At 46.2% G+C, this 26,032-nt stretch overlaps 1 protein-coding gene across 1 annotated transcript; it reads right to left on the bottom strand.

Annotated features, from left to right (window-relative positions):
* Positions 1-4,628: 4,628 nt before the first annotated feature.
* CNMD (chondromodulin) lies at positions 4,629-19,171 on the bottom strand. Its single transcript, XM_087759129.1, has 7 exons — positions 19,067-19,171; positions 18,541-18,672; positions 15,948-16,088; positions 13,199-13,312; positions 10,306-10,459; positions 8,855-9,057; positions 4,629-6,483 (listed from the first exon to the last, which is right to left on the bottom strand). Exons 1-7 carry the CDS (start codon positions 19,136-19,138, stop codon positions 6,268-6,270), a joined length of 1,032 nt encoding a protein of 343 aa, XP_087615255.1. The 5' UTR covers positions 19,139-19,171; the 3' UTR covers positions 4,629-6,267.
* Between the last annotated feature and the right edge of the window lie 6,861 nt (positions 19,172-26,032).

The raw sequence follows: 26,032 nt of genomic DNA, 5'->3' as shown, positions 1-26,032 counted from the left end.
TGAAGAGGATAAGATTGCTATTCTTGATGCAGACACAAGATTTCTACTTGTGGAGTCCTTCCACCTGGGTGATACGTTGAATTGCAGTTATATGTGATAGAAGGGAGAAAGTCAGTTGTGGCTGGAAATTTGTACAGAAAAGTGGGTCCTGTGTCTACCTTCTGTATTCAAAAAGAAGGATCTATTGCTATTACCTGAAATCAAAGGTAGCAAGCAGTTGCTTTAAGTTCTGTTATTTCAGAATATTGGAAACTCTTTATATTTTAGAGAAGAGCCCATGCGTCCTTAATTGTTTCCATCAGTTCAGCTTTTCCATCGTGGTGAAATTTTAAATAAGAGAAATGTAAGAAATACTGTCTGTGCTTGGGTACAAGTCTGTAAGAGCCTATAGATGCTCAGAAGCTGTCTGGACACGGTCCTGGGCACCTGGCTCCAGGTGGCCCTGCTTGAGCAGGGGGGTTCGACAAGATGACTTCCAGAGGTCCCTTCCAACCACAACGATTCTGTGGTTCTTTGAAGGGGATGTGAACTTACAAAGTTGTGGTAAACATGCCTAGTCCACATGCCGCTGTCTCTCGGGAATTCAGAGACACCTGAATATTCTAGGATTCTAGAAAAACCCATGACTTGCAAATATTGGCAGCCCCCTGAAAGCCACTTCACTCCTTGCTAACCATTGGATGCTGCTTTGAGTTTGCTACTTTTCCTTGGATTCCTAAGTAGGTAGGCTTTTCCAGATTGTTTGTTATTCTGTCTGTTTTCTTTGTATTTGATACGTTATTTTACTACAGTGAGAAATGGATGAGCTTGGTAAAATGTGAGGGCTATTAGAACAGGTGTTTTAATAGGCCAAGTGAAGTCTGCAGCTGTTACAGTAATAAACGTAAAAGATGATTGAAAACTAAGGAGGAAGAAAGGATGTATTCTGTTCCTCCTGAGGACTAGGAATCGAGGTTTTGCAGTGGTGGTGGGAAAGTGCAGTGGTTTTTTTTGTAGTACCATTACTATACCTGTGCAGTAGATAGATACCAAGATTTTAAAATCTCACGAATCTTAAAAACAGGGTTTGTTTTTTGGATGTATGACATAGCTATGAACTTCAGAGTGTCATACTTGGCAGCTGTAGACTATGGCTTGACATCACTGCAGTTTCTTGATGTGCTCAGATCATGATCTATCCTATAGTGCAAGCTGGGCAGTGATTTCTTTTTGAATCACTTTTAGCTTCAGAATGGACTCGTGTTTTCCAAAGCCCTGATTTTATGACCTTCAGAACTGAATGTTATCCTGGTCTTTAAATACGATGAAGGGAGATGGATTGAATTTAGGAAGGTTTTTGTGTGTGCCTTACCTCTCGACTCTTACTGAGCAATGTTTGCTTCTTGGAAGAGTTTCTCAAAGGCTATACTTGTGGCATATTTCAGTGAAGATTTATTAGCTTCAGTGGGGAATTTCTTGCCTTTCAGAGAATTCTGAGTAGCTAGTTGCTCAGTATCTAGAGCACATGCCATCCATATGGGATGCTAACATTGAAGTTGACTTGATTTGGAATAGGGACTTGAACTCGATTCTCCTAAGATGAGTGCTTTGCTGCTTTTTGTTTATGCTCTGAAAGGCATTTCTTCCTTTCTAATGTAGAAGGAAGACAAATGTCTGAGCGCTTCACTTTGTCACAGAATTGGGTTCTTGTCTCCTGGCCAGCCTTGCTTTATAAATGTCATTCAGAGTACTTAACAGCGCTTAGTAAAGACTTGCTATGGGAAAAGCCTAGATAAAAATCTCTTAAATAGAAATGAAAAAGTAATTTGAGGATGTTTTCTGCCAATCAGGTTGTTCTTACTTACTGAAGAGAATGCAGTAGGGGTTCCTCTGTCTACTTTCACTTACAGAAAGTCCATGGGAATATTTCATCAAATAAGCACAATATATTCTTGTATTAAGTGGGTACTGTTTCAGTGCTTTGGGATTCAATTCACTTGGCTTAAGGTAAAAAGTAAAATCAAATGCATTGCTACTTATGTACTCTTGAGGCATATGAAATGCAAATATAATGCTTTAGCTTCGGGCTAAAACTTGTAGCAATCAAGTGGTAGACCTTCCCGTTCATATCAATCCTGTGAGCAAAGTTTGCAGGTCTAAACATAACTCCAGCATGTTTCTGAGCGCAGACAGAAAATCTGTATCTGTATATTCCACCCTAAAATTTAGGTGAACCAATAATGGCAGCTGTTCTTGCCTTATTGGGGGTATTGGGGTTTTCTTTGAGAAGGGGAAGGGGATTGGATTAAAGCAGTAGGTAAAACTTCCTTGTGAAGTTGGGGGGAAGGTGCTTCATGAACTTTGTGAACAGTGTATGTTTTGCTCTTGACAAAACACACGGACAGAATGGTTCCAGAAGCCCTAGGTCAAGGGAAAGATAGCAGGGAGCTTGGAGATTGAATAGAGGCTGTGAAGGATATCAGTGACAAAGGCAATTTCCTTCGGGACCAGAAACGATGAGCTGAATTTGTTGCAGCACTGGCAATGAGTTGGCTGGAGACAGAGAACTGCCTGCAAGGACAGAGTGGATGATGTTTTAATTGTGTTCAAGCTTCTCCTGAGGTTTTTTCTCCAAGCCTTCTGGTCATCTGTAGATAGTGCTGTCTAGAAGACCCAGGCAGTTTCACCTCAGTGCTCTGATTTGTAGTCCCATTGCAAATATGGGAACAGGACAGCAAGAGGTAACAGTAGCTTTCCCATTTAATACCACAGATGGGATTACTCTCTGCTGCTGTTCTGGGGGTCATAGAAGATGCCTGCCTGTTGCAGCTTAAGGCTGCCTCTCTCATCTTTGGTAGACGTGCAGCGTGTGTAAAAGATCAGCTGAGCCTCTCGGAAGCAGAAGATGGTGGTGCTACTGGTTCAGTCTAACTCCTGCCCTTTCTGAGCAGAGTTTCTGTCCACCCTGATGTGCCAGTCAACAATCTGTTCTTTGCCAACTGTAGTTTTGTGCCTCTCTACATCTTTTTTTTGCACTGCATGGAACAAATGCTTAGTCTGTTCTTCACTGAAACTTCTTGGAATTTATTTGTGCAGTAGCAGGGGTGAAGTGTTACGTGGGAGGCAGAAGACAGACACACCCCCCCCCCTTCCATGCCCCCCAACTTCTTACTTTCTCAGTGTAGATACAAGTGGAAGATGATTCCCGTATCAAAAAGGACGAAGGGAGAGACTCAGGTTCATTCCTTGTAAGCGGGGAGAAAGAGGGCTGTAGATGCAGAAAAGAGACGATGCCTGTTTTCCTTCTCTTTTCCACCAGCCTGAATTTATCCCCTTTTTCTGCTCTAACCTGCTCTGCTATCTAATCCTCCTTGTACACAGTAACATGGATAATTAAGTTTTAAGGATAGTAGAATTACAGTGCTCTGACTAACATCCACCCACCTGTAGTGGGAAACACTGCTGGTGACAGGCTCATCCCTCTTTCTTTCCTCCTCCGCTGAACTTTGGCCAAAGGAAGGTTTTGCACTGGTTTCTGCTAGTGCAGGGTCAGATTCAAGGAACATCCCCCTCCCCAGCCCCTCAAATGCAGACATGTTGTAACCTCTTTAGCGTGCAAGGTATTAGATTTGTGGTGGCAGTGGAAAACTCGTCTTCAACATTGGTAGTAAATGCTGTACGATAGTGAATAGGATCGCTGTGGATAGCTAGAACTGCAGTCTGAGCCACCGCTGCGGGGAATATTGCTGTCTTTTCATACCGTTGGATCATTGGTTTTATTGTCATTCCTGTGTCGCCTCAGAACCTTTCCTTCAAAATTAGATGTTGCGCTTAAATAAGGTTTTTAAACCTTGCTGCAGCAAGGGATCTTTACTTTTTTTTCTTTGAATCTGATGTATAGGTAAATAAAAATTTGCTTACTTGAAGCATGAGTTGTGGAAGGCATTTTGTTGCCTATCTTATGGAAATGGATAAATTGTGCCCTCCTTGTTGTACTTAGGCAATATTGCAGTTCCGGCAATTTTCCTAGTCACAGACCGTGTAAGTAGTGTATCCGCTTCTCTTATGATCACTGGGGCTTTCTTGGCATGCTGCGTACAGAAGAGTTCGTGAGACGTACATGCTGCCTGTGACAGTTTAACGCATTCGTGAGCAGGACGCTTTTTTTACTTCTTACACGCTTTGTGACTGCCTATAGAAAACAACTGATACTAGCTTTTGTTTAGGAAGAGTTAATTTTGATACTAGCTTTTGTTTAGGAAGAGTTAATTTTGTTAAGAACGTGTAGACGTGGAAATCGCCTACAAGATCGGTTTTTTTAGTGTCTTCTGAAGACAACTTGCTTTTTTGTTTGTTTGTTTGTTTTTGTTATATACTGGGGGACACAAGTAGAAGCAGGTCATGGATTGCCTCAAGATGGCCTTAGGTGCAAAAGACCGTAACAGTCTAGTTCATGTATACAGTCACATTTCCTTCTCTTTGCCTTCAGTGTTTCACTTGCTAATCCCCTTGTTTTCCTCTCCGGACGGTTCCTGAGCATGCACATAAAAGTCCTATTGCACTTTCTACATTAAAAAAAGCACAGAAAGTGATTGCCATTTTTTAACATCTTTGTTTAATCTGCAATAACAAAAAGGAAACCCGACTTTTCTAAGCATATGAATGATGTACTTCTAAAACAACATAATGATCAAGGTCATTTTCATTTTAAAAAGCAGAAACTCAAATTTAACAGGCCTTGAAATCCCACTTTAAGAAGTTTTTAATTTAAATATTTCAAAGCGAGTCTGTTCTTCAGATTAAGGGAAGGTGAAGCTTATATTAAAAAAGCTACAATAGAACAATATACTGAATTCTATTCTCATCTTACTCTCATTTAACACTTTGCTTTTTAGATATGCAGTTTAGCATTCCACATGAGGTTGTCTTTATTTTCTTTAAGCCACGATTATGTCAAATTAATTCCTCTTTTCTGTGTGTCACGCAGTGTTAATAACATTACTAGGCTTGCAACATCTCAGGAGCTGTTTAGTCACAAAAACGAATGCTCCAGAAAGTGAACTTTTAAGAAAAAATTGACCATTCTCTTTATAGAGCCCACGTAGATGACTCTATAAACTCAGTGGTAGAGTTCAAGATGTATAGTATGGATGAAGGCAGTGTAATACCTCTGTCTTTGTTTTTCAAGGCTAGAAATCCTAAGTCATTCCATCTTTGTGTTTCAGTTTAGTACCTTCCTTAGAGATTTAATATGTAATAGGATCAATCCCAATAATTGCAGAGTTTGCCAAAGCAAAAAGGGTGAGGTTAGAAATCTTTTTTTTCTTTCTTTTTTTTTTTTTCTCCTTACTGGTAAGCAGTTTCTGTTGGGGGGGAACAGAGGTTAGCTTCAGCAAAGCTAAAGGAGCTAGCATGAATGGCTGCTATCCATGTGGAATAAAAAGGGGTTGTAATCTTGTGTCAAAAGTGTCTAGTTCAAGGATTTATAAATACAGTGGCTGTTGTAGATTCTGAAGGGTCTTGAGACTCTTTGGTCTGCAACTGCATGTAAATACTTTTGCTGTAGTAGCTGGATAGGAGATACTTGTTAGACACTACAGTGGTATCATGGATACAAGATTCTTGATGCTGGGGCTTCTTTGATGTTGGGATGTGTGAAGGGTTTTGATTCTGCAGCCACGCACGTTCCCTTCCGCAGCCCCTTTTCCTGCCGTTTCTTTCCGATTTAGCGCGATGTGCGCTTTCCCGTGTCCCCCAGAGCTGCTTTGTGGGAAAGGTATGCTGTGATTGGGTTATAACCATTCATAATGACCTGGCAACTCGGTATGAGTAGCAACGGGGAGCAACTTAACTTGTGATTTATTTAAGTAAGCTACATGGATGAAAGGTACTCCCAAGTGTACAAGTTGAGCTAGTTGCCTAATTGGACGTAAATTTTCACATCTAGCTCAGAGAGAGGGTTTTGTTATGAAAGGCTGAATTTGGATTTATGAGCAAGCTTCTGGGCTGCTAAACCAGTTTGTGAGCAAAGTTTAATATTGTCTTTTTTTGGGATGTCTTAGTTTTTGAATTCAGTAAGTGCTAGTATACCCTTGTCATTTGTAAAGCTAATGGAATATTAACTTAAGATTTTTATTTACAGGTAGAATATCTGACCTTGCTTTTGGTGCAGTAACACACAATTTGATTTAAAAGCCAGGATTGGTACTGCTGCTTTGGTTGTAGTCTTTTACCAGTTTGTCGTCATTGCATTCCTGCTTATTTTGTCAAGGCTCTGATTGCTTTTTCTCAGACAACACCCATGATACGAGCGACCCACCAGCTGCAGGGCATGATGATTCGGCAGGCGGTACGACAGCCTTGGTAGTTGTAAGGCCACGGGTAGTAGCCCATGAGAGGCTCGCAGATTCTCTGGCACTGTGTGTAACTTCGTCTGCATTCGATGCAGCACACGCCTAGGTGATCCAGCATGGGGTCAAAAGCCATCCCTTCACCTTCCAGTTGCTGAAATGTAAAACACTAAATGTCATCCCGGTGCCCTCATTCTCAGAGAATGTAGAATGTACTGATGCTCACGTTACCCCTACAAAGGCTAAAAACTGAAATCTTGGTCCTGTTGAAGTTAACAAAGCTCCCACTGACTGACCCATGCATCTTGGTTGTTTGTTTTTTTTTTTCCTTCTGTCTTGCTCTGTTCGGTAGAAGTGTAGAATTGGTGCAATTGCCCGTGCAAAATGGAAAGAAACAACAGGGAACTCTAACCTCATTTTTCTTCTACAGTCCTTGCAAAAGATCCAGCAGCAGTAAACTCCCAAGTTTTAAATATTAGCGATGGAAAAGATTTCAAGGCAGTTATCTGAGTCTCTTATGTAGATGATAATGTCTGAAGTGTATGCTGTGTTTTTAATGTTTTGTTTTAATTTTTGTTTTTAATGCTTGTTACAGCATTCCCAGGAAACTATTCAGTAAGCTATTACCCCGCAGTTTTCTGAATACTCTCCCTTGTCTTTCAGCCTGCCTTTTTTTCCCCTCTGCCACACTTAGGTGCATTGTGGACAGCGAGAATTCTGCCTGTTCTGTATCTGACAGTAGGGAGTTACATGGAGCAAGGCATGCATAAAATACGTAAAAGCAGGCTTTTGCTACTGCCTTCACCCTTCAAAATTCCTTTCCTCCTTTCTGGGGAAAAAAGTAACCTGGATATTCTGCTTTTTTGAAACTCATTTGTTCTTTTCCCATTGGTGTTATTTCAAGAAAAGCAACAGCAAAGAGCAAATGCCGGAGTAACACTTGGCTTTTTACCTGAGCATTTTTCACTCAGAAAACCAGCAGCATGCTGAAAACATGAGGCACATAAAGGTGCCATCTCTTGTCTGGGCTTGTACAGGACGCTAGTGACAGCTCAGTGTCGTTCGGGCCCCCAGCGACCCATTCCCAGCCCTGAGAGCAGGGAGGGCGTCATTTCCGTGGGCAGGATTCCTCATCTTCGAATTCAGATACCTGCAGTGTGAACTTCCACACCTGAGCTCCTCGTCCAGACTCCACTCACAGTGGGTGAAGAGAAATAGCTCAGTATAATTAATGGTCCTTTTGAATCGAATGAATCAGTCTCTAAAGAAATCTTGGATGTAGGCATCTATGCAATAGCCATTAGTGAAGGTGAATCCCGCCCTGCAGGGACCGTATCTGGTGACCGTATCTGACCAGACGTTCTCCATTTGGCCCAGGGGCCCTCTGGCTGGAAGAACTGGACCTGTGGCAGTTGCTCTGCCGCTGCCCTCCAGAGACAGGGCAGCTCAGACCCCACGGACGCGGTCACGTTAGTAGCTGCGAGGAGAAGTTGCATTCCAGTGCCACTGCCATTTTACTGACCTCCTGAGAGAGTCGATTTAGATCCACTTTATTTCGAGTGATTAATTTAAGTTTAATTAAGGGATGTCAACTCGGCAGAATGCTGTCACAGTATAATGATCTCCTGCTGTTGCATAAATGTCAAGTCAAAGCTGAGACTTATTTCCAAAGCAGGAGGCATTTATCTTGTGACAGTGTTGTATTAAAATGACTTACTCCTGCTGCACCAAATGGTGGGTGTAAATTGTCTGGCGCTGGTGCAGCAGACTGGAAGGTGCCTACCGTACAGGCAGTTTTCCTGCAGCACGGCAAAGGTGTCGGGACACAGCGGGGTGGCTCCTGTGCTCTTTCTGTGGGCTGCTTCGTCTCAAAGAGCGAGAACGAGTTTTGCAATAGTCATCCTCCACCCACTGTTGCTGTCTCTAAACGGGTTCTCCTCTGTGAATTGCTTGCTAGACTAGGGCCATTTACTCTGATAGAGAAGAGGCTGAGAAAACAGATTTATTTGGCCTGACTCTGATCTCTTTGCAACCAGACACTACTACTGCTTTCCTCTGCAGTAGTCACTTCTATACTGATTTCTATTTGAGGGCAAAATAAGTTTCTAGCTACTGGACTCTCTCTTTGCGTTGTCATTAAATGATGGGGATAAGGCTGTCTGATCAAGAGCAGCTTTGGTTTGTTTTCAGATGGTGCTGTGCTTGTTGGACCTCTCCAGTGCTGCTTCCGTATGGACCTGACCTTGAAAAGCAACTTGGCATCAACTTGCCTTGATCTTGCCACCTCAAGCGCTTGTGCTTCCTTCAGACTGAAGTCTAATGAAAACTGGGGTGAGGGAGGGAGAAGAGGACGAGGGAAGACTTTTTTGAACACCTTAGGTGTTTTACAAGTCTGTAATTTTGGAGAAAAGCTAAACTGGCAAAGACTACGCAAATTAAAAAAAAAAAAAGATAAACCCCATATCACCAGTATTACCTGTCTCCAACAATCTCAGGCTCAGAAAGATTACAGTGCAAATACTTACATTATATGGGTTGTCTGGATTAAGTGTTTGATCGGTTTCTTGTCCTATTGGCCTGGTTTCATTAGATTGGGGATCAAGCTCTTGAGTCAGCTGTGTGGTAGGCGACCTGGTATTTACTTCTTCAGTAGCAGCTTCCAAGTCTTCTGTATCAAAGTTTGATTCTGATTGGCGTTTGTTTCTCTTCATTTCTCTCCTTTGGTTATCTGAAGAAATAATCATGGGAGGATAATCTTATCTTCAGTGTCCTTGTATTTATTCACACATTATTTAAGGTTTCAGTGATTACTTCAAATATTAAAAAAGGAAGGGGGAGGCAGAGGGAAAGATGAAACTGTGTTGGCAAACTTGATGAGCATCCCCATGGGAGCTGCTTGCCTTCCTGTGCTGTATCTGCAGCCAGTGTCAGTCCAAAGGGGTATGAGATTGCCTTCCCCCCCCCCCCCCCTTCCTCCCCTTGAAGCAAAACGGGTGCGAGGAGGTGCTTTTTGACCCACTGTGTCATCACTGATGTTAACTCGGCAGCAGTTGCCAGCACTAGCAAGACCAGTCATGAACATCTGATTTTTTTAAAGTGCTTTTGTGACAGACTGGTGCCCTGCTCCCAAGGGCGGCTGGTGAACCTGGTGGAAACAGATTCTGGACCGCTTTGATACTGTTCTTTTGTTTCCCAGTGGCATATGAAAGTCCATGAGAAAAGTGGAAAATATTGGCAGTTTGGATCCATAGGTGCTCTAAAATGTATTTTTTTTTTCCCCTCATTTGGTGTTCTAATATTAATTGCACCAAGGAGAAGTAAATCTTTTCAAGCCTTCTCCTCTCCTCCCAGGCCTGGAAGTTGCCTGTAGAAGTTGCCATCTCCCTGGTGACTCCCAGACACCCTTGCTAAGCTTGGCTCTGGGTGACAGGAGTACTTCAGTTTTAGGACTGCCTCCAGGACCTCATAAATTTCATCTACCAGGTGCCTAGCTGAAGTATCTTGTCCCTTCACTCCAGTGAAATCCTCTGGAGAAGCGAGGTGGGAAACAGGACAGGTTATGGTCCCAGATCAGGAGCTTGATATTCCCCAGCTATTGGCCAGGTATGTTATTCCTGCTGTCTGGTGTCAGCTGCCTAAAAATTTTGGAGGCTAGTTTAAGCTGTTGTCTTCTCCTTCTGTAGAAGGACGCTGACTTCTCTGGCAATGCCTCATCTCATGGTAAGTCACTCACGTTGGCTGTATAAATTGTCTGAGGAAATGCAGATAGGGAAGACCAAATGTCTAGGTAAGTGCGGGTGAACTCCAAACCCCCAATCTTGGAACCAACCCACAAGGGCTTGAGAAGATGGGGTGGGCAAGGGAGGAAACGATCCTGGTTTCCCCGATGTGCAAGTCTCGGAGGCAAACCTGATTTTGGGGAAGGTGTTTAGATGAAGGGAGGGATAACATACTTCACAAATACAAGAAGTGTTACCTTTGGGATACGTTGGTCGAAGCCAGAAAATTGGAAGATCCCTGCAAAGCTCTAAAATTTTGGGGCTTAGGAAGCTGTTATGCTTGATAGGCTCATCTGCAGCCACCCAGATAAGGGAGTTTTCATCAAATCTCACAGGCATGATTTCATCTTCCTGCAAATAGAAGAGCATAAATCCTTTGCTAGCTCAGTGAGCAGTCATGTGCCTGCTTGCTGTTAATTCTTGAGCATCAAACTGTAATCGCCCGTTGCAGCTAATACCGAGCATCCTTGTATTTCATGAATGTGAACCAATTGTACTGAGCCAAAACCTGAGTAAAGGTTGCCACCACTGAAATGAATGGCAAAACGTCTGTCAGCTTTCTTGGGGCCAAGATTTCACCCGTCTCTCCCTTGGAAGGCTTTTGTCCCATGTACAAGGACTACTGGTCAGAGATCTCAGCCCAAAGCGCCAGATTTTCAGGTGGTAGAAACTGTGAAGATTTACCACCTTCAGCAGAGCAGCAATGAAATATGCCAGCTAAAAACAAGATCCTAATCTTTTATCATGCCCCATTTTCATTTGATGTACTCCCAAGAGAGAACTATATTTACAATAGGGGGAAAAAAAAGTCTTGTTCAAAAGTTTTAGAGAGAATTATAGCTTGAGAACTGCTCCAGCTTCCAGTGTTAAGTCAACATGATCGGTCTGATTAAAGGTCTCGTTTGGTAAAAGCAATTCAATTGACCAAAAGCTTGAAGTGCGAGTTAAAGGAGCTTGCTTTTTTGAAGTGTACCCTGCAGGTTTTTGGTTCGTATCTTCAAAGTAATGTAGGAAAATGCCAGTGATTGATTCTTTAAAGTTGTTAGTTCAAAGTATTATTTTACATAAAATGTGTAAGTATTTTATAGCAACAGTGAAGTATTAAAAGAAAACCAACTTGTGAATCATGAAAACCAGTATAATTTCAAAGTTAAAATTCTAAATTGCTTCCGTAAGTCATCAAAACTTGTTATATAATTGACTAGATCAATTTATGCCGTTGAGTTGCTGTTCCTTTAATGTGTTTATTGTTTTCCTTTGTAGGTTTCAAGTCATTTAAGTTCGCTTTCCAATCTGCCTAGTGAGAAGTGCTCTTTATTTATATTCTCCCACTTAAGGTTTTATCAGCATTGGAAATATCTGCATCTAGTTTTCAGAAATAAAAATATCCTTTGTTTCTGTTTGCGATGATCCTGACTTGTGAGCAGGCAGTTTGGGTATCTATAAAAGCTTATTTTAATCAACCATTTTTTATAGGCAGTGTTGGTTATGATACGTGTTGTAAGAAAATGGCATATGCATACTTTCGCCTAAATACACGTCTTATCAGAGAGGGGATTTGCTCTAGAAAAATAAATACTACTTTGCCATTCCCGTCGTACATCTAAGCTGGAAAGTCAAGCAACAGGGAAAGGTTAATATCCCACTAAATCGGCTGCTTGTTTTGGCCTCAGCACATACAATTTATTGCAGCAGTTGTGTTGGTGATGCATCTTTGGAGAAGACACACAGAAAACAGGACAAGGAAACAGGTTTACTGTAGCCAGGTAGAAGATTAGAAATAACTTTTGACTATTTTAGGATACTGTCTTCAGGACTGTGACTTTATTATTACAAAAGATGAAAAATTGAAACCTTGACCTTAGGCAATAGTGCTAATGAAGTCAAGAAGCCCAGCCTGCCTTTAAAATAAGGCAAGGTGAGAAAGATCTAGGTCTCTGCCTGGAATTTGGGCAAGATCTCCTCCCCGTCATGGGGAAGATCCCACCAACTTCAGGGGACTTTGTAACAACTCTCGTGCCTTGCTGATTGGATTTAGAGAGACCTTTTTTTCCCCTTCATTTTGAAGTAGGATGTTCAGTAATCACAGCAGTGTTGCAGGTAGGTGCAGCCTTAACGGTGCCTCTCTCCCAGCTAATTGTATCTGCTTTTATTTTCTCGGGAGTGGAGCAAACCCAGGGAAAGGGCTTTTGGATCTCCTTGTGCTCTCCTGCTGGTGGCTGAGCCCCCGCCAGCGTCCAGGCTCGGCTGTACTCAAGTCACCAGAGCCACTCTTGTGTGAGTGATGGGTTTGGGGGTCTGAGCTCTGGGAAACTCAGGCTTTGCACACCTAAAGAGATAGGCTTTTTTACAAATGTGAGGTAGGGAGACATTTTGGTGGTATCTGGGTGAGAACTGCAGCTTTTGTGGTGGTTGCAATGCAGATTCCATAAAATTTAGTTAACACAATGTCCTAAAATGAAGTCTGATGCCGTCTAAGGTGGCAAATTCTTAATTTTTTTAAACTATTCTTCTGAGTTAGCTGAATTTTTGCAGTAATGTTTTCCACAATTCCCCTTTATTGACTATTTTAGAGGACTTGAGTAATGGAGTCCCTGCTTCTGCTCAAGAGTATTGATAGAAATCTCCTGGGATCTACCACGATCACTCTTTGCATTGACTAAAGCAGCTGCTTCTTCCATGCTCTTCCTTTCCAGCCTTGTGCACAGCCTGATCTCAGGCAGAGATGCTTGTCATTGAGGTCTCCTATGGATCTGCTAGGCATTGGTCTACAGCTTCCCCCACACCCCAGTCTGCAGAATCCCACCGTGACCCTGGACGCATCTCTTGACACCAATCTTTCTTTTCTTACCTTTCAGGGACCCCTTGCAATCGGTCAATGAACCCTCAGCTCTCCACAGATGACTGCTCACTGCAAGGGGGTTGGACTAGGTGACTTTAAAGGTCCCTTCCAGCCCAAACCATTCTATGATTCTATGACTTCTTCAGTGGTTTTCATATGTCATTTTTATTTGTATTTAAATACCCCTTTAAGTCCCTCTCCATACAAAGATTTGTTTTAAAAAAATAAATAAATAAATCCCCCCTTACCAGCTCAGATGAGAGGCTCGCTTTAGTCATAGCATCAACTTCGGGGACGTGAGCTTTTGGCTGAGCTTTGATGTAACACTTCTCTCCTTCAGCAAAACGGATTCCAGTTATGCCCTGCAGAAGCAGAAGGCAGGGGGTTGCGCGCAGCCCTCCAGCTCCCCACCGCCCCCAAGAAAGCGCTCGAGCTCTGCTAAAATTGCCACTGAATTTTTAGTCTGAAGGTTGAATCTTATTTAAAAACAGATGCAATAAAACACTCTTCCCTCATCGTTTTAGCGTTACCGTTTTGGTCAGATGGGTCTAGAAGTTTTCGCACGATTTCTGAAAGATGGGGGTGTTTTATGTAAGTGCTCCCGTGCCTGCTGTGGGCTACTTGAAGTAGCTCTGTTAAGGAATTAGTTGACACAATTTGAACCGTAACTTAGCACCTAACGTAGGTAGCCTCAAAATTGCGTTAGCTGGGGGTGCGGTACCCTTATGACACAGACTTGCAAAAATAGGGGGCACCTTGGTCCAATTTATACACGTAAGTGGCTGTGACAGCAAGGGGAAGCTTCTGACGGGGAATTTGGTGTGGAAATCTGTCTGTGGGACTTCCTTCCTCTGGCCTGTGAGGGTGAAATGCAGTTAACTAAACATGGATGTCTAGTTTTAAAAAAGAGAAGGGTACGCCAGCAGCTCCAAAGGGTTGCAGGTCTCCTGCAAGGCCGGGGTTGTATCTGCCAGCTATGTGCTAGCACCTTGGGGACCAACGTTTGGGCAGGGGAACCTTGTCTGTAGTTTCTGTGTTTTTGCTGTAGGCTTTTGGGTGCCCATAAAAGAGCTCTCTTTTATGCTATGAATTTAGATATCTCATTGTAGATGGCAAAACATCTATGTTTTCCATAGGGTTGCACAAACTCTATTCAACCACATAAATATAATTATCTAATGCCATTTGATGTGTGCTGGTTTTCTGCCTAGCTTCTAGCTGCCAGGACAGGGCGGCATGAGTGTCATCCTGACCCCTCTCACCGGCATTGTACGGGCATCGGAGATGCCTTAGGCATCTAGTGCAGCTTGAGATGGATGGTACTGAGGCACCTGAGTCTAGTCCTGTGTGCCTGAAAGTCCTGCACAGGTGACAAGACACCCATAAAAACAAAATGACTAATTCTAAAGCAGTGAGAAAGGGGATGGCTATGCAGGGATGAGTGCGCAAGGGAATGAGACTTCGTGGTGCACCAAGCATGCTAGGAGCATCCTAACATTGCCAAATCCAAGTCTTCACCAACTATGCAATCATTTGAGCAGTGCCAGTCAATCCAAAGCTGCTAATGTAAATACTTGGCCGTTGGAAGCGCATCTCTTCAATTTCTTTCTCCTTTATGTGCATTCTTGGCTCAAACCCCACCTGGCAGCACCCCTTTGCTCTTGCTGAGCCTGTCCCTGGCCCTCTGTCATTACAAGTGGGCACTGTCCCTGGGAGGTGCCTATAGCTGGTTGGTGTTGGGAGCTGATTCCTGACCCAGTTGTGAGGGCGGTATCTTACCAGCAGCACGCACGGAGGCAATGTGAATTCAGCATCTCTCCAGTGGGCTGGTGCTTTTGTGCAGATGTGTGAAGGCAAATGAGAAGAGCTCATTGTGGGTGCTCTTATTCTGCTGCTAATAATGTTGCTATGGTGATGTTAACGAGAGTTTCATAAAGGCTGAACCACAGCTGTCGGGAAAGTCGGGGTCCTGTGTCTCCTGGCGTGGATTTGTTTGTACTTGCTGAGAAGCCAAGGAGCTGAATTTCCTTGCCTTTCTAGATTCAGCAATGGGAAGGTGGCTGCTCCAGGAGCCCTGGGCAAGTCTTCCTGGCAGCAGCACCTTTATTTTAAGTGTTGCTTTGACTTACAGAGGACTTGGCTCTGGAGTGTTTCACGCCTGAGAACGTTAATTGCAGGATCCGGGCCCTCTAAATAGGTTTCTGCAACATCACGTAGATGTGCCTTTAGTAGCTCAGAGGTGGTACAGCTCAGTGAACTGCTCTGTCTGAGCTGTTGAGCTCTGCTGAGATTTGGTATCTGTTAGTCCAGGCTCTGTGCTGCGCAGCCACAGCCAAGTTGCCAGGGTACCCAAATGTGTTTGCTCTCAGCCCAAGTGGCGCAGCACCATGCGTTTGGTGCACGGATGCATAAGCTATGCTAAATGCCTCCATCCTCTCCCCCTGGGGATGAACCCAGGCCAAGCCACGGAGAGCAGCTCCCATCCTTGATCTCAGGGCAGAGCAAGCTGCTCGGGTCCAGCACTGTATAGCGGTCTCTCCTTGGCGTCTCCTGGGCTTACTCTGTTGACCCTATGCCCTTAAAATGGTGATGTTCTGGGGAGGCGAAGGTGGTTTTTCCAGTTCGAATCATATGAAATCATGCAGGGGCTGTGTCACAGCCTGCCAGAATGTTTTTCTAGCAAGACCCCAAGGGTACATGTTGTAGCTCTGTTCAGTGGTTTGAAAATGCAGAGTTACGTGGAGCCAAACCTGATGCAGCCTAATCCATACTGCTTCCTGGGGTGGGACCTGGCATGGCCTGTCCCCAAAAGGCACTTACGCTTTGTTGTGGAGAAAACTGCCTGTCTTGCTGTGAAATCAAGCCGGGAGAGCAAGGGTGGTTGTGTGGATAGTTGGGGGCTGGAACCTGAGACTGACTGGGGCAGGGCAGGGCAGGTTATCCTTAGAGCCCAGCGCTGGAGCGTGTTACATGGAAGACAAGGGTGGTGGTACTTACAATCTGAAAATCATGAACTTCAACAGCCTCTTCACTCCCGCTTCCTGTTTTAAATGTCTCTAAGTTGTTTCCAGCATCTATTTCCATTGATCCATCTTGTACTTTTCCATTAATGCTCATAGTATAGTGAACATTGTACACCTGGAATTGACAGAAGAGCAGTAGCACACGTCAGTAATTGCTTATTGCCTTTCTCCTACACCAGGCGATGGGTCAACCTGACTGTCATATCCCTATTCAGCTCCGAACTTTTATGTCTCTAGGCATTTTGATAACCCTCCAACAACCAACACCACCTTACTGCAACACTTCACCGTTGGGACAGGCCGGCGGTGGAGCAGGTTGCCCAGAGAGGCTGTACAGGCTCCATCCTTGGAGGTTTTCAAGGCCCAACTGGATAAAGCCCTGAGCAACCTGCTCCGACCCCACAGCTGTCCCTGCTCTGAGCAGCAGGTCGGTCTAGGGACCTCCTGAGGTTCCTCCTCAGGGGCCGCACACAGATCTATTAGTACTGACAGTTTTACTTCAAAAGCAATGGGGGATGAGTCCACATCCAGGCTCGCTCTGACTTAAAAACCTTCTTGTAGGTCATATTTTAGGAATCGCTTCTTATGCTGGCATGATTCCCAAAGGAGAGCAGGAGCAAACATCCTACTCCAAAGGAGGCCAACCCCTATTTATCTCTTAGGATGTTCTGCTGAGGCACAGGAAAACGAGTTCCTCTTGAATATGAACATGTTTCTCAGCTTGTAATGGATGTGAACTTTGTTTAAATTGGATGTGAAGTTGTATAGACTCATATTTTCCTTGTCAGCGTATTTGCTCTTATTCTATTTTCAATGAGGAAAGCTGCAGCGTGGTTTGTATTTGCTGGAGGACCACAATCTTGCGGAGGGGGTTTTCGATGCTCTTGTGCAGTTCTGCGAAAAGTGCTGCACAAGCAGTTTACTTTTGGTCTTAAAAAAGCCTTACAGCATTTTAATGATAAATTTACACTGACAGCTAGAGACAAATTTCTTCTTCTCTCACCTTCGTTCAGGAAAGTCTAAGGTGCTAAAGATTTATGGTTCCTCAGTTATACAGATTCGGTCCCATATTTTCCACTGTCTAGGACTCCTGTTGAACGTGGTCCATAAAACCAGACCAAAGTACGTGATCTCCCCTGCTAGGGGCTGAGCTAGCGGTAAGACTGTTAACCCTGTCAGTTATGGGAGAATGTAAAGATTTAAAATAAAAATAATAATTTTAAAATTGCCTTATTATTTTTTTTTATGAATGACCCTAAATATATTTTTTTATAGTTGCTTCCTAAACACTTGGAAGAAAAATGTAGCTTTGGCAGCTTGGAAAAATAACTCTAAGCTTTCCTAATGCCTTCACCTGGAGATCAGCTTTGAAGCTTAATGACAGCTATGAATGTGACACATTTTGCAAAGCAGAATTTAGATGATGGGAGCAATAAAAAACGGGGAAACTTTGTCCTGTACTCTGCAAATGCACCCAGCCGGTCGGGGCTGCACGGGCCGTACCTCCTCCCTGCCTACCTCCCCATTCGGGTCCCTCTCCCTTTTCAAAAGCCTGGAGAAGCAGATGGCTCTTACAGCCCATCCTGGAGGTCAGCAACATGTCCTTTTTGGTATAAAACCTTGTACTTTCTTTCTGATTATCTGAATTATCCCTACGTGCATGGGTGTATCTCACAGGGGGACCTCTGCTCTGGCTGCTGGGATTCGCACAAGGCTCTCCTTGACGGGGACGGGTGCGTGGCTGGAGGCGGTACAAAACGTCTTCCAAAGTAAATTCAGAGATACTGTTTGCACTTATGCAGTAAGTTACATTCAGATGTGCACCATCATGTTTCAAAATATGTTTTAGACCAAAATCTTATGTAAACAGAAAGAAAAGTTAATCTGTAAACATGTTCTAATGCCCTGAAGTTTTGTTCTTAAACTGATCAGCAGCTTCTCAGTTTTGTTTTTTGCATGCAGGATTTTTCATGTACCCCAGGAAATGTAAATAATAAAACTTATACGACTTTAAAAATTTTTCCACAGCTGCTAACCATGAATGCCTATGTGTATGCACAACCATACAAACCACCAGAGTGAAATAATGGTGCCTATTAATGGGTTAAATATAGCATTACATATTTGAGGGTCCAGGTAGAATCTGGACCAAGAATGCGGATGATGTGAAGAAGGAATTTACACATTTCAATGCTTTTTTTGTCCTGGGAGCTGGAGTTTGCCCAGGATGTGAAGCCCAGGGGACTTGTTGGGGTTTAAGTTTGCTGAGGATTTGCGAGCAGAAATCAATGTAGCGTCTGTGCTCTCAAAGATACGTTTCATGTTCATTAAGAAATGTGCTTCCAGGAGGCTCCATCCAAGCAGCCAGTAAAGATAATGATTATGGGTTTGGTTTTTTAGGTGTTTTTTTTCTTTTTTTTAAACATGGAGAAAATAAAGATCTGCTTAAGGACCTCTTCATCGACCTCGCAAGAAAAATTTCCAGCCTGTGCCTCCCCTGACATGAAACCAGCTCAAAAAGAAAGAAACCCTGCTCGATGTGAGGATGTGCTTCCCGGCCCGCTCACCTGCCGCTCGGTGGCTTTCCAGAAGTAGAAGGCGCCGATGGCCCCGGCCAGGAGCAGGAGGGCTCCGGCGATCAGCACCGCGGCCCCCGCCTTCAGCAGCCGCCCCGGCCCGGGGGCCGCCGCCGCGTACGCCTGGGGAGAGCGGGGTGCTGGGAGCGGGGCAGGGACCCCAGCCCGCCAGGGACACCCCGGCCCGCCAGGGACCCCGGCCCCCCAGGGACCCCCGCCCTGGGACGCCCGTTCGGGCCCCTGCCCGACCCCCCGTTCCGCCGCGTCCCGGTCCCGACCCGTCCTGATCCCACCCGATTACGATCCGTTCGGTCCTGATCCGATCCCACCCGACCCGTTTTGTCCCGATCTGCTCCGTCCCATCCCGTCCCGTCCCGTCCCATCCCATCCCATCCCATCCGGTCCCGTTCCGTCCCGACCTATTCGGTCCCGATTCGACCCGTCCCGTCCCGACCCGACCTGTTCGCTCCCGATCCGTCCCGTCCCGTCCCGCCCGGGGCCGCCCGGCAGCACTCACGGGGGGCAGGCACTGCTCCACATCGTCGGGCCCCGCTCGGGCGATGGGCACCTTCTCGGAGCCCTCTGCCATGGCTGCCGCGGGAGGGAGAGCTGCCCCGGGCTCCGCCGCCGCCCCGCTCCCGGCCCCGACGGGGGGGCAGCACCGCCCCGGCCCGCCCCGGCCCCGGCCCCGGCCCCGGCCGGCGGGGCAGGACCGCCCCCTCCCCGGGCACAAAGGCTCGCTTGAGCTGCCCAGCAGCCGCCGGAGCTCCCCGGGGCTGCGACCCCCCCTTATCCCAGCCCCGTCCCCCCCACCCGGGGCTTGTCTCCAGCTTTGGAGACGGGGGAGTAAGGGGTGTCGGGGGTACACACGCCCCGCATGCCTTCGCGGAGAGGAGAGGGGCCCCGGCAGACAGACAGCCGTCGTAAAAAGCAGCTTTTAAAACAGAACAGCATTTTAACTGCTTTTTTACACTTGCCACAGGAATTCACAGGCGCTGGAGCTGACGAGCTGCTGTTCGGTGACGGCTCTGTGAAACACCTCGATGTGTGGCACAAGCAAACCGCCCTGCCTCCTCCGGCTGAGCCCCGCGTCGAGGCTGGGCGCAGCCTGGGAAACGGAGCAGGGAGCCCAGGCCTGGCCAGGCTCAGTGGGAGCAAAGCACGGCAGGCAATTCCTTCTTTTCACTTAAAAAGGTCATGGGCACCTTGCGACTTGACCTCTAAAGCGGACATATCCCTGGGATTTCTTCCCTTTCCTCATCACTCATGGTGCTCAGTTGGTTTTTTGAACATCTGAAGTACAGTAGGATCATAGGAGAATTTGGGTTGGAAGGGATGTTCATTGCATCTATTTGCTCGTTCTAACACTGTACACGGGAAGCTTAAACTCAGGGCTATAACTGGCTATGCGCGTCCGTCTGTGTGTCTGTCTATATCTGTGTGCCCTTCATGCACCATATGGGCGTCCTGCCTGTATGCATGCGTGTGTCTATGCGTGCACTCTCTGATGCTGGAAAACAAATAGTGCTGGGCCCCTTTGGGGCTGACATTATCAAACACAGAGCAGAGTATCCTTCGGCAGGCTGGAAGCAGAGGGGAAAAAAAATATCGACTGCAAAAAGAGCGTGAAGGAGGCAGTCTGGGTTGTGCCCTGCCCTGGCCTACCCTGCCCTGCCCTGCCTTGCCCTGCCCTGCCTTGCCCTGCCCTGCCCTACCCTGCCTTGCCCTGCCCTGCTTGCTCAGTGGCCCAGCTCCAGTTTTCCAGACAGGCAAGAGCGCGGGAGCTGTTAAACTGAGGAGACCCTGGCACACGGGATCCTGTCTCACTCCGAAGCACTGCCTACGCTAACCAGCTCTGCAACAGCAAATTTTTTTCAAAGCATGCATCTTTGTTTATATTTCTCTTCCCACCTCTTCTCTATTTTGCTTATCTGGTAGGTTTCCTTGCTCGATTGTTGCACACTACTGACATCTCCCCCTGTCTTAAACTTTCTGGGATCTTGATAGCAGCGGCCAGGCAATGACCCTGCCCCATCGCGGCTCATCCCAGCTCTGCATGCCCCAAAGAAGCAGGTTTGGCCCCTGCAGTTGATTTCCTACAGTTGCCTCTCCTCTGTGCCCCGCTCCATAACTGCAAAAATCTTTGCTGTTTCTCATGTCTAAACCCCCTCACTGACGTGACCGGTAGCTTAAAAACCATCATCAAGCAACACAAAAGCAGAGAAAACTCAGGCCCTGCTGATCGCCTTGCCTCCACGTGCTTGGGGACCGAATCCCAGAGACACGATCCCCATTTTCCTTCCCTTCGACCCAAATTAATCCTTCCTGTCGATTACTGTCGTTAATGATCAGACCTTAAATGAAAATTTAACGGGCATAGTTGCCACCAAAAATAAACACAATCACAGCTCATTAACTCAAAAGCGAAGTCTACTGTGAAACTTCCTAAACTAGGGCATATTCAAGCCCGCTCTCGAGTGACATACTGTTGTAGGTTGGGGCTAATAATAAGATTATGATCCTCTTCATTAGCAAGTATTTTGTTACACCAAAAATCTCGTGAATGGATATGTCTGTCTTGGCAAAATGTGAGAATCCCAGCCTTTGATCTCAAACCTCCATTTAGCATCGCTGCTTTAAAAAGACAGATTTATTTTAAGGCGCCTGTGCTCATCTCCTGTGGAAAAACATGCCAGGGAGGGAGCACTTGCCCAGGAAGATTTGCTGCTCGCCGGGGGTTTGGTTCGTTTGAGCCGCATCCCTGCAACTGAGGTGGGGGAGCAGCTGCTGGTACCCCATCCTGGTACCCATCTGAGCGCCTGGTGGCTCCTTCCTGGGGATGCGAACGGAAGGATGGAGGGAGGCTGCGCCATTTCGGCTAGCAAAAGGGCAGCCAAGGGTGCGGAGTCGAGGAGGAGCGATAGCAAAGACCGTGCAAGAACAAGTAGGTGTAATTAACACATCCGTGCTGGATATTTGTGGCGGTACCTTTCCCCCGGGTGCCATCACCCCCAGGCAAGGGAAGGATGGGGTGAGGGGGCTCATCCCTAGTGGGACCCCCACCCTACCACTGGGGCAGCGGTGGCCCTGGCAGGTTTTGGCTTGGGCAGACTCCCGCAGTCCCAAGCAATGGTGCCAGCCACCAGCCAATCCCCAGGGATGGGCACCCGGCCGCCGGGCCTCGGCAGGCTGGGGTGGGAGCTGCGTCCTGCTCGCGTGGGGAGGTGTGCGTGGGGGAACTGGTCCTTCGGGAGGGAGCTGCTCTGCCCAAACCCTGGGAGAGAAGCTGTGCAGCGTTTCCTCCTCAAGTTAAGGTGCAAATCCCCTGAGTAATCCTCCAAACGTATTTTTCTCATGCAGGGAACAGTCCCAGATTTTTTTTTTTTCCCCAACTCAGAGCATCGCTGCCTCTTCTTCTTTTGTTCCACAGGCAGAGGAAGAACAGCATGAAATTTAAAGCAGACAGAAGAGAAATAAAAGTTCCTGGTATACGATTTGCAGTTTACCACCTCTAGTTAACCCCTGTGCTCATGCTTTGCCTTTTGTGTGGGCACATATCTGTTTTCCTTGGAGAGTGCGGGGAGCGCATCTTTTGCCATTTGATTGATTAGGTGACAAGAGAGAAAAACAGGATTTTTTTAGACAGATGCAAATCCGTACAAACAGCCCCGCATTCAGCAGCTCCAGACGCTCGCTGTGGAGCGCAAAGATGAGTGCAACAGCCAGTGTTTACAGGGCTTAGGACAAAAAAATGTGACTTGCCTTTCACCGGCTGAATTCTTCATTTGCAATAAAGATGACGATGATACTAGTGTCTGAGCTCAGTCTCCTCTCTAAATAACATGTGTGTGCTCAGCTGGATTAAGCCAACTTCCGAGACTGGAAATCATAATAACAGTCTTTTACAGGACAGCCTTTCTGGTTGTCTAATACTATTATCCTCTGGGCTGAAAAGCATTCCAGAGTACTTGGAGTGCTACGATGAATGTGAGGTTGCTTAGCTGATAGTACTGGCTTGTCTCAAGGAAGCACATTTTCTCATTATTTTTCAGTTTAAAGAAAAAGTTTAGAAGGAGAAATGGAAATATTAAAAATGAGAAGGATTTGGCGATGCTGTGTGCCCTTCCGTAAGTCTCTTGTGGTGCCTTATGCATTTTATCTTCATTTTCTAAGTGTCCCAAATAGTTATTTGAACTCTGTGATGGCCTGAACAGAAATTCATGAGGGCTACTGAGACTGGGCACCTGATTCACTGCTCTGCTTTTCCATGGGTTTACACCACCATAACTCGGTGCTGATTCAGGTCCCACTTACTTGATGTCTCTTCAAAATAACCAAAGTCCTTTGGGGAAAAAAGTCCTAGAGAAAAAGAAAATCTTGGGTTTGGTATTTAACCCGTGACAGCCTGAGGATTTTGAGAAACTCTTTGCTGGCAGTGAGACCAAAGGATGAAAAACCACACACGTATGTCATCAGCACAGCTCTCGTCTCTGCGGTCGCCCTGAACATTGTGGTACCCCGGGGATGCTCGCTTTTCCTCCTCTCCCCCCCTGCCCCATGCGCGGGGTGTGCCGATGCCGTCTTCCCTTCTTTGGCCTGCAGCACACAAAATTTCAGACACCAAAACCATTGTTTTTCCTGGTAGGCTGTGAAATTCTCCTTGGAAAGCCCTGGAATGTCCCTTGCTCTGATGCTACTCTCTGGAGAAGATGGGCATCCCCGTTTGCTCTGCTTGGGGTACATCCCCGGCAGGATGGCACGGCGCAGCTGAGCTGGCCCCGCTTGAAAGGGTGGCCTGAAGTGTGCTCAGTGCAGGACCTTGCTCATCCCAAATCCTTCCTCTCCTCTCCTGCGGTCGGGTGAGGACATATGGCCCATCGCGATGCTCTTCCTCACCCCAGGACACTAAAGGCTGATTTGTTTTTCCCCAGGGCTGAATCCCATCTATCCATATGTCTTCATCTTATTCTTCTTAATTTAGCTAGTGGCTGTGCCTTCTGTTTTCCTTGAATTAAAGAAATAAAATAAAATAACTAGCTGTCATTACATGCTTTCATTCCTACCTTTAACGATGCGGTCTCTTTTGTAGCTCTTCTGTGTAAATTGCTCATAGGCTACTTTCTTTCTTAACCTCCAATGACAGCTTTGTGCTTTGGAGGTAGTTATTATCTTAAACAACTTGGTAGCATCAATCTGTTTCTTTCCCAGAGGCTTCTTTACACTTTGATGAGAAATTTGCAAAGTTTCTTTTTGCTTTGCAGCAAAGGCCGAGCCTGGTTGTTTTTTTTTTTTTTTCCCTCATCCAAAAGCACCCATGAATCAACTGTATTTCTCTTTTTCGATCTATGCACTGTTCTTCTAATAATTTCATGACCCGACTTTAGAGAATATTTCCAATGAGATGGTCCCAGAGGCGCCTGCAGCGCCAGAGTGTTTTTCACAAAACCAATTTCTTGAAACTTATATTTTACTCACCCTTCTGACAACACTTAAACTTTTTTTTTTTTTTGCTTTCATTACCTTTGTGAGACATTTGTGCGGGTTGATTCCAGCAAGTTTAATCCTTATTCACCTACACGCTGTTCTTTCATTTAGCCATTCATCAGGCTTTTTTTTTGATCCAACCTATAATACTTCTTCCCCCAGATTCAGATCTCTACTTAAAAAAAAATTCTTCCAAAAAAACCTCCCTCACATCAGATTTAAGAAACTAAACCTGGGAGAGTGAAAGAACCAGTAAACAACCATGTTGTCTGCTAAATTTTGGTGCTGTGTTGATTTTTTTCTTTTTTGTCACTTCACATCCCTTTTCTTGGGATTGCTGGTCCTCAGAAGTGGCCATGGAGACTATATGTCCATCAAGGTGGTCCAGGGCCTCTCTGTTCCCCACTGAAGGCTGTGAGAGCTGCATTCTCTCTGAGGATCTCTGTGCTTAGGGTGGGACACGGTGGAGAAAAAGGGTACGTTCTCTCTGGAAAATCCAGCAGACAGTGCCATGGTTCAACTGGAGCCATGGACCGCTTGGATAAATATCTCCCTGAGAGATAAAAGATAGGGTAGAGAGAGACCAAGAGCAATCATCATTTCTGGGCACTCCCTGTCCTCCCTCCATGGCGTTCCTTACGAATTCAAGTTCTAGCAACAACAACAATAATAATTTTGGCCTGGCTAGGGTCAAATCTCCTTTCCCGAAGACATGATTTGATAAGCCTGGAGCAGCGGGGTCCTCATGCGTGTCCGGTGTGGACTGCTGAGGTGAGCAAATGCTTGAGAAATAGCAAGACAAAAACGGGGAACCTTGGACAGCCTGGAAGAGCGAGGGATGGAGGAAGGAATGGCAGCCTGTGAATCTGGAGGCCAGGTGAGGTGAGAGAAGGGATGGTGAGCTCCTGGGAAGAGCTGGCTGCTGTGGGGCTCAGAGCCGTGGCTGCCCCCAGGACCCCCAGCACAGCCCTGTTTCTCAGGGCTTGCCCCATGGTGCCGCGAGCAGCCATTTCCATGGTGTTACCTAATCCCAAAAAAGGGGAACTGTCAAATAATTTAAGCTCCACATGTTATAGCCTGTCTGCTCTGGGCCATGCACAGCATGGGGGAGAGCTGAGGAGCCAGAAAACACCACTGCAGGAAACTGGACTAATTGGAGAGGGGGTGGCAGTGGCCTCTGTCCACCAGTTTGTCCTCCATGGGGTCCTGCGAGTGCAGGGGCATAGCCCAGCCCCACCGCTGGGCTGGGGGAATGTCGGGGAGGGCTGAGGATGGGCTTGGCCTTTCCCTGCTCTTCGCCAGCAAGGCTTTTTCCTTGCTGACAGACCTTCTGGTTGCTGCCTCAAGCTGCTCGCCTGTCCTCGCACGGTCTGGCAGAGACAGTAAGGACTTGTTTCCAGGCAGTTTTTGGGCTGTTTTGGGGGAAGAAGAGCTAGCTTGCAGAGAGCTAGATAAATGTTCTGCACTATTGCGCTAGGTGGAGAGAACCACCTCACAGCCGCTCTGCCTTCCTCTCTTTGAAGGTCTCCATACACGGCCTTGGTGGCCCAGAGGAGATGCTCAAGGTAGCTGATTTCCTTGCCTCTGCCCACAGAAAGCCAAACTTGTCCCTGGTCGTGACCACACATGACTCCCCCGCTCCTGCAAGGAGGTGGCTGCAGCTGCCCCAGGGCATCTTGTTGCCATAAGGGAAGCCCATCCTTCCCAGCCAAGACCAGCAAGTGGTTCTGTGGGAGCGACGTCCTCTGTGCAAGCTTGGCCTGATGAAAAGAGCTTTGTTCCTCCGCTGCCTGTGCTTGTTGGCACTGAAGAAACCTGGCCCCCAGCTGTGGTAATACTGGTTTTAAAGACGGAGGTGACTGGCATAGCCTTTGCTCCGTGGTCGAGATGCAGCTGGGTGGTCCCCTGTGCGATGAATTAGTTAACGTGTGAAGAGGTCAGAGGAAGGTGTAAAGCACTGAGCATTTTTCTTGCCTTCTGAGGATAATGCATTTTAAAG

This window comes from Nipponia nippon, unplaced genomic scaffold (assembly GCF_047370975.1).
Source record: "Nipponia nippon isolate SJK-2023a ecotype South Korea unplaced genomic scaffold, ASM4737097v1 scaffold_2, whole genome shotgun sequence".
Taxonomy (NCBI): domain Eukaryota; kingdom Metazoa; phylum Chordata; class Aves; order Pelecaniformes; family Threskiornithidae; genus Nipponia; species Nipponia nippon.
This window is presented reverse-complemented; position numbering and strand designations above follow the sequence as displayed.

What these genes read in the sequence shown, in the direction of transcription:
- CNMD (XM_087759129.1), bottom strand. Translation starts at nt 19,138, where the DNA reads ATGGCAGAGGGCTCCGAGAAGGTGCCCATCGCCCGAGCGGGGCCCGAC. An exon ending in TGGAGCAGTGCCTGCCCCCC is followed by an intron (nt 18,673 to 19,066) that starts GTGAGTGCTGCC and finishes CGCTCTCCCCAG; the next exon opens with GCGTACGCGGCGGCGGCCCC. An exon ending in ATCCAGACAACCCATATAAT is followed by an intron (nt 6,484 to 8,854) that starts GTAAGTATTTGC and finishes TTTACATTTCAG; the next exon opens with CAACTGGAAGGTGAAGGGAT.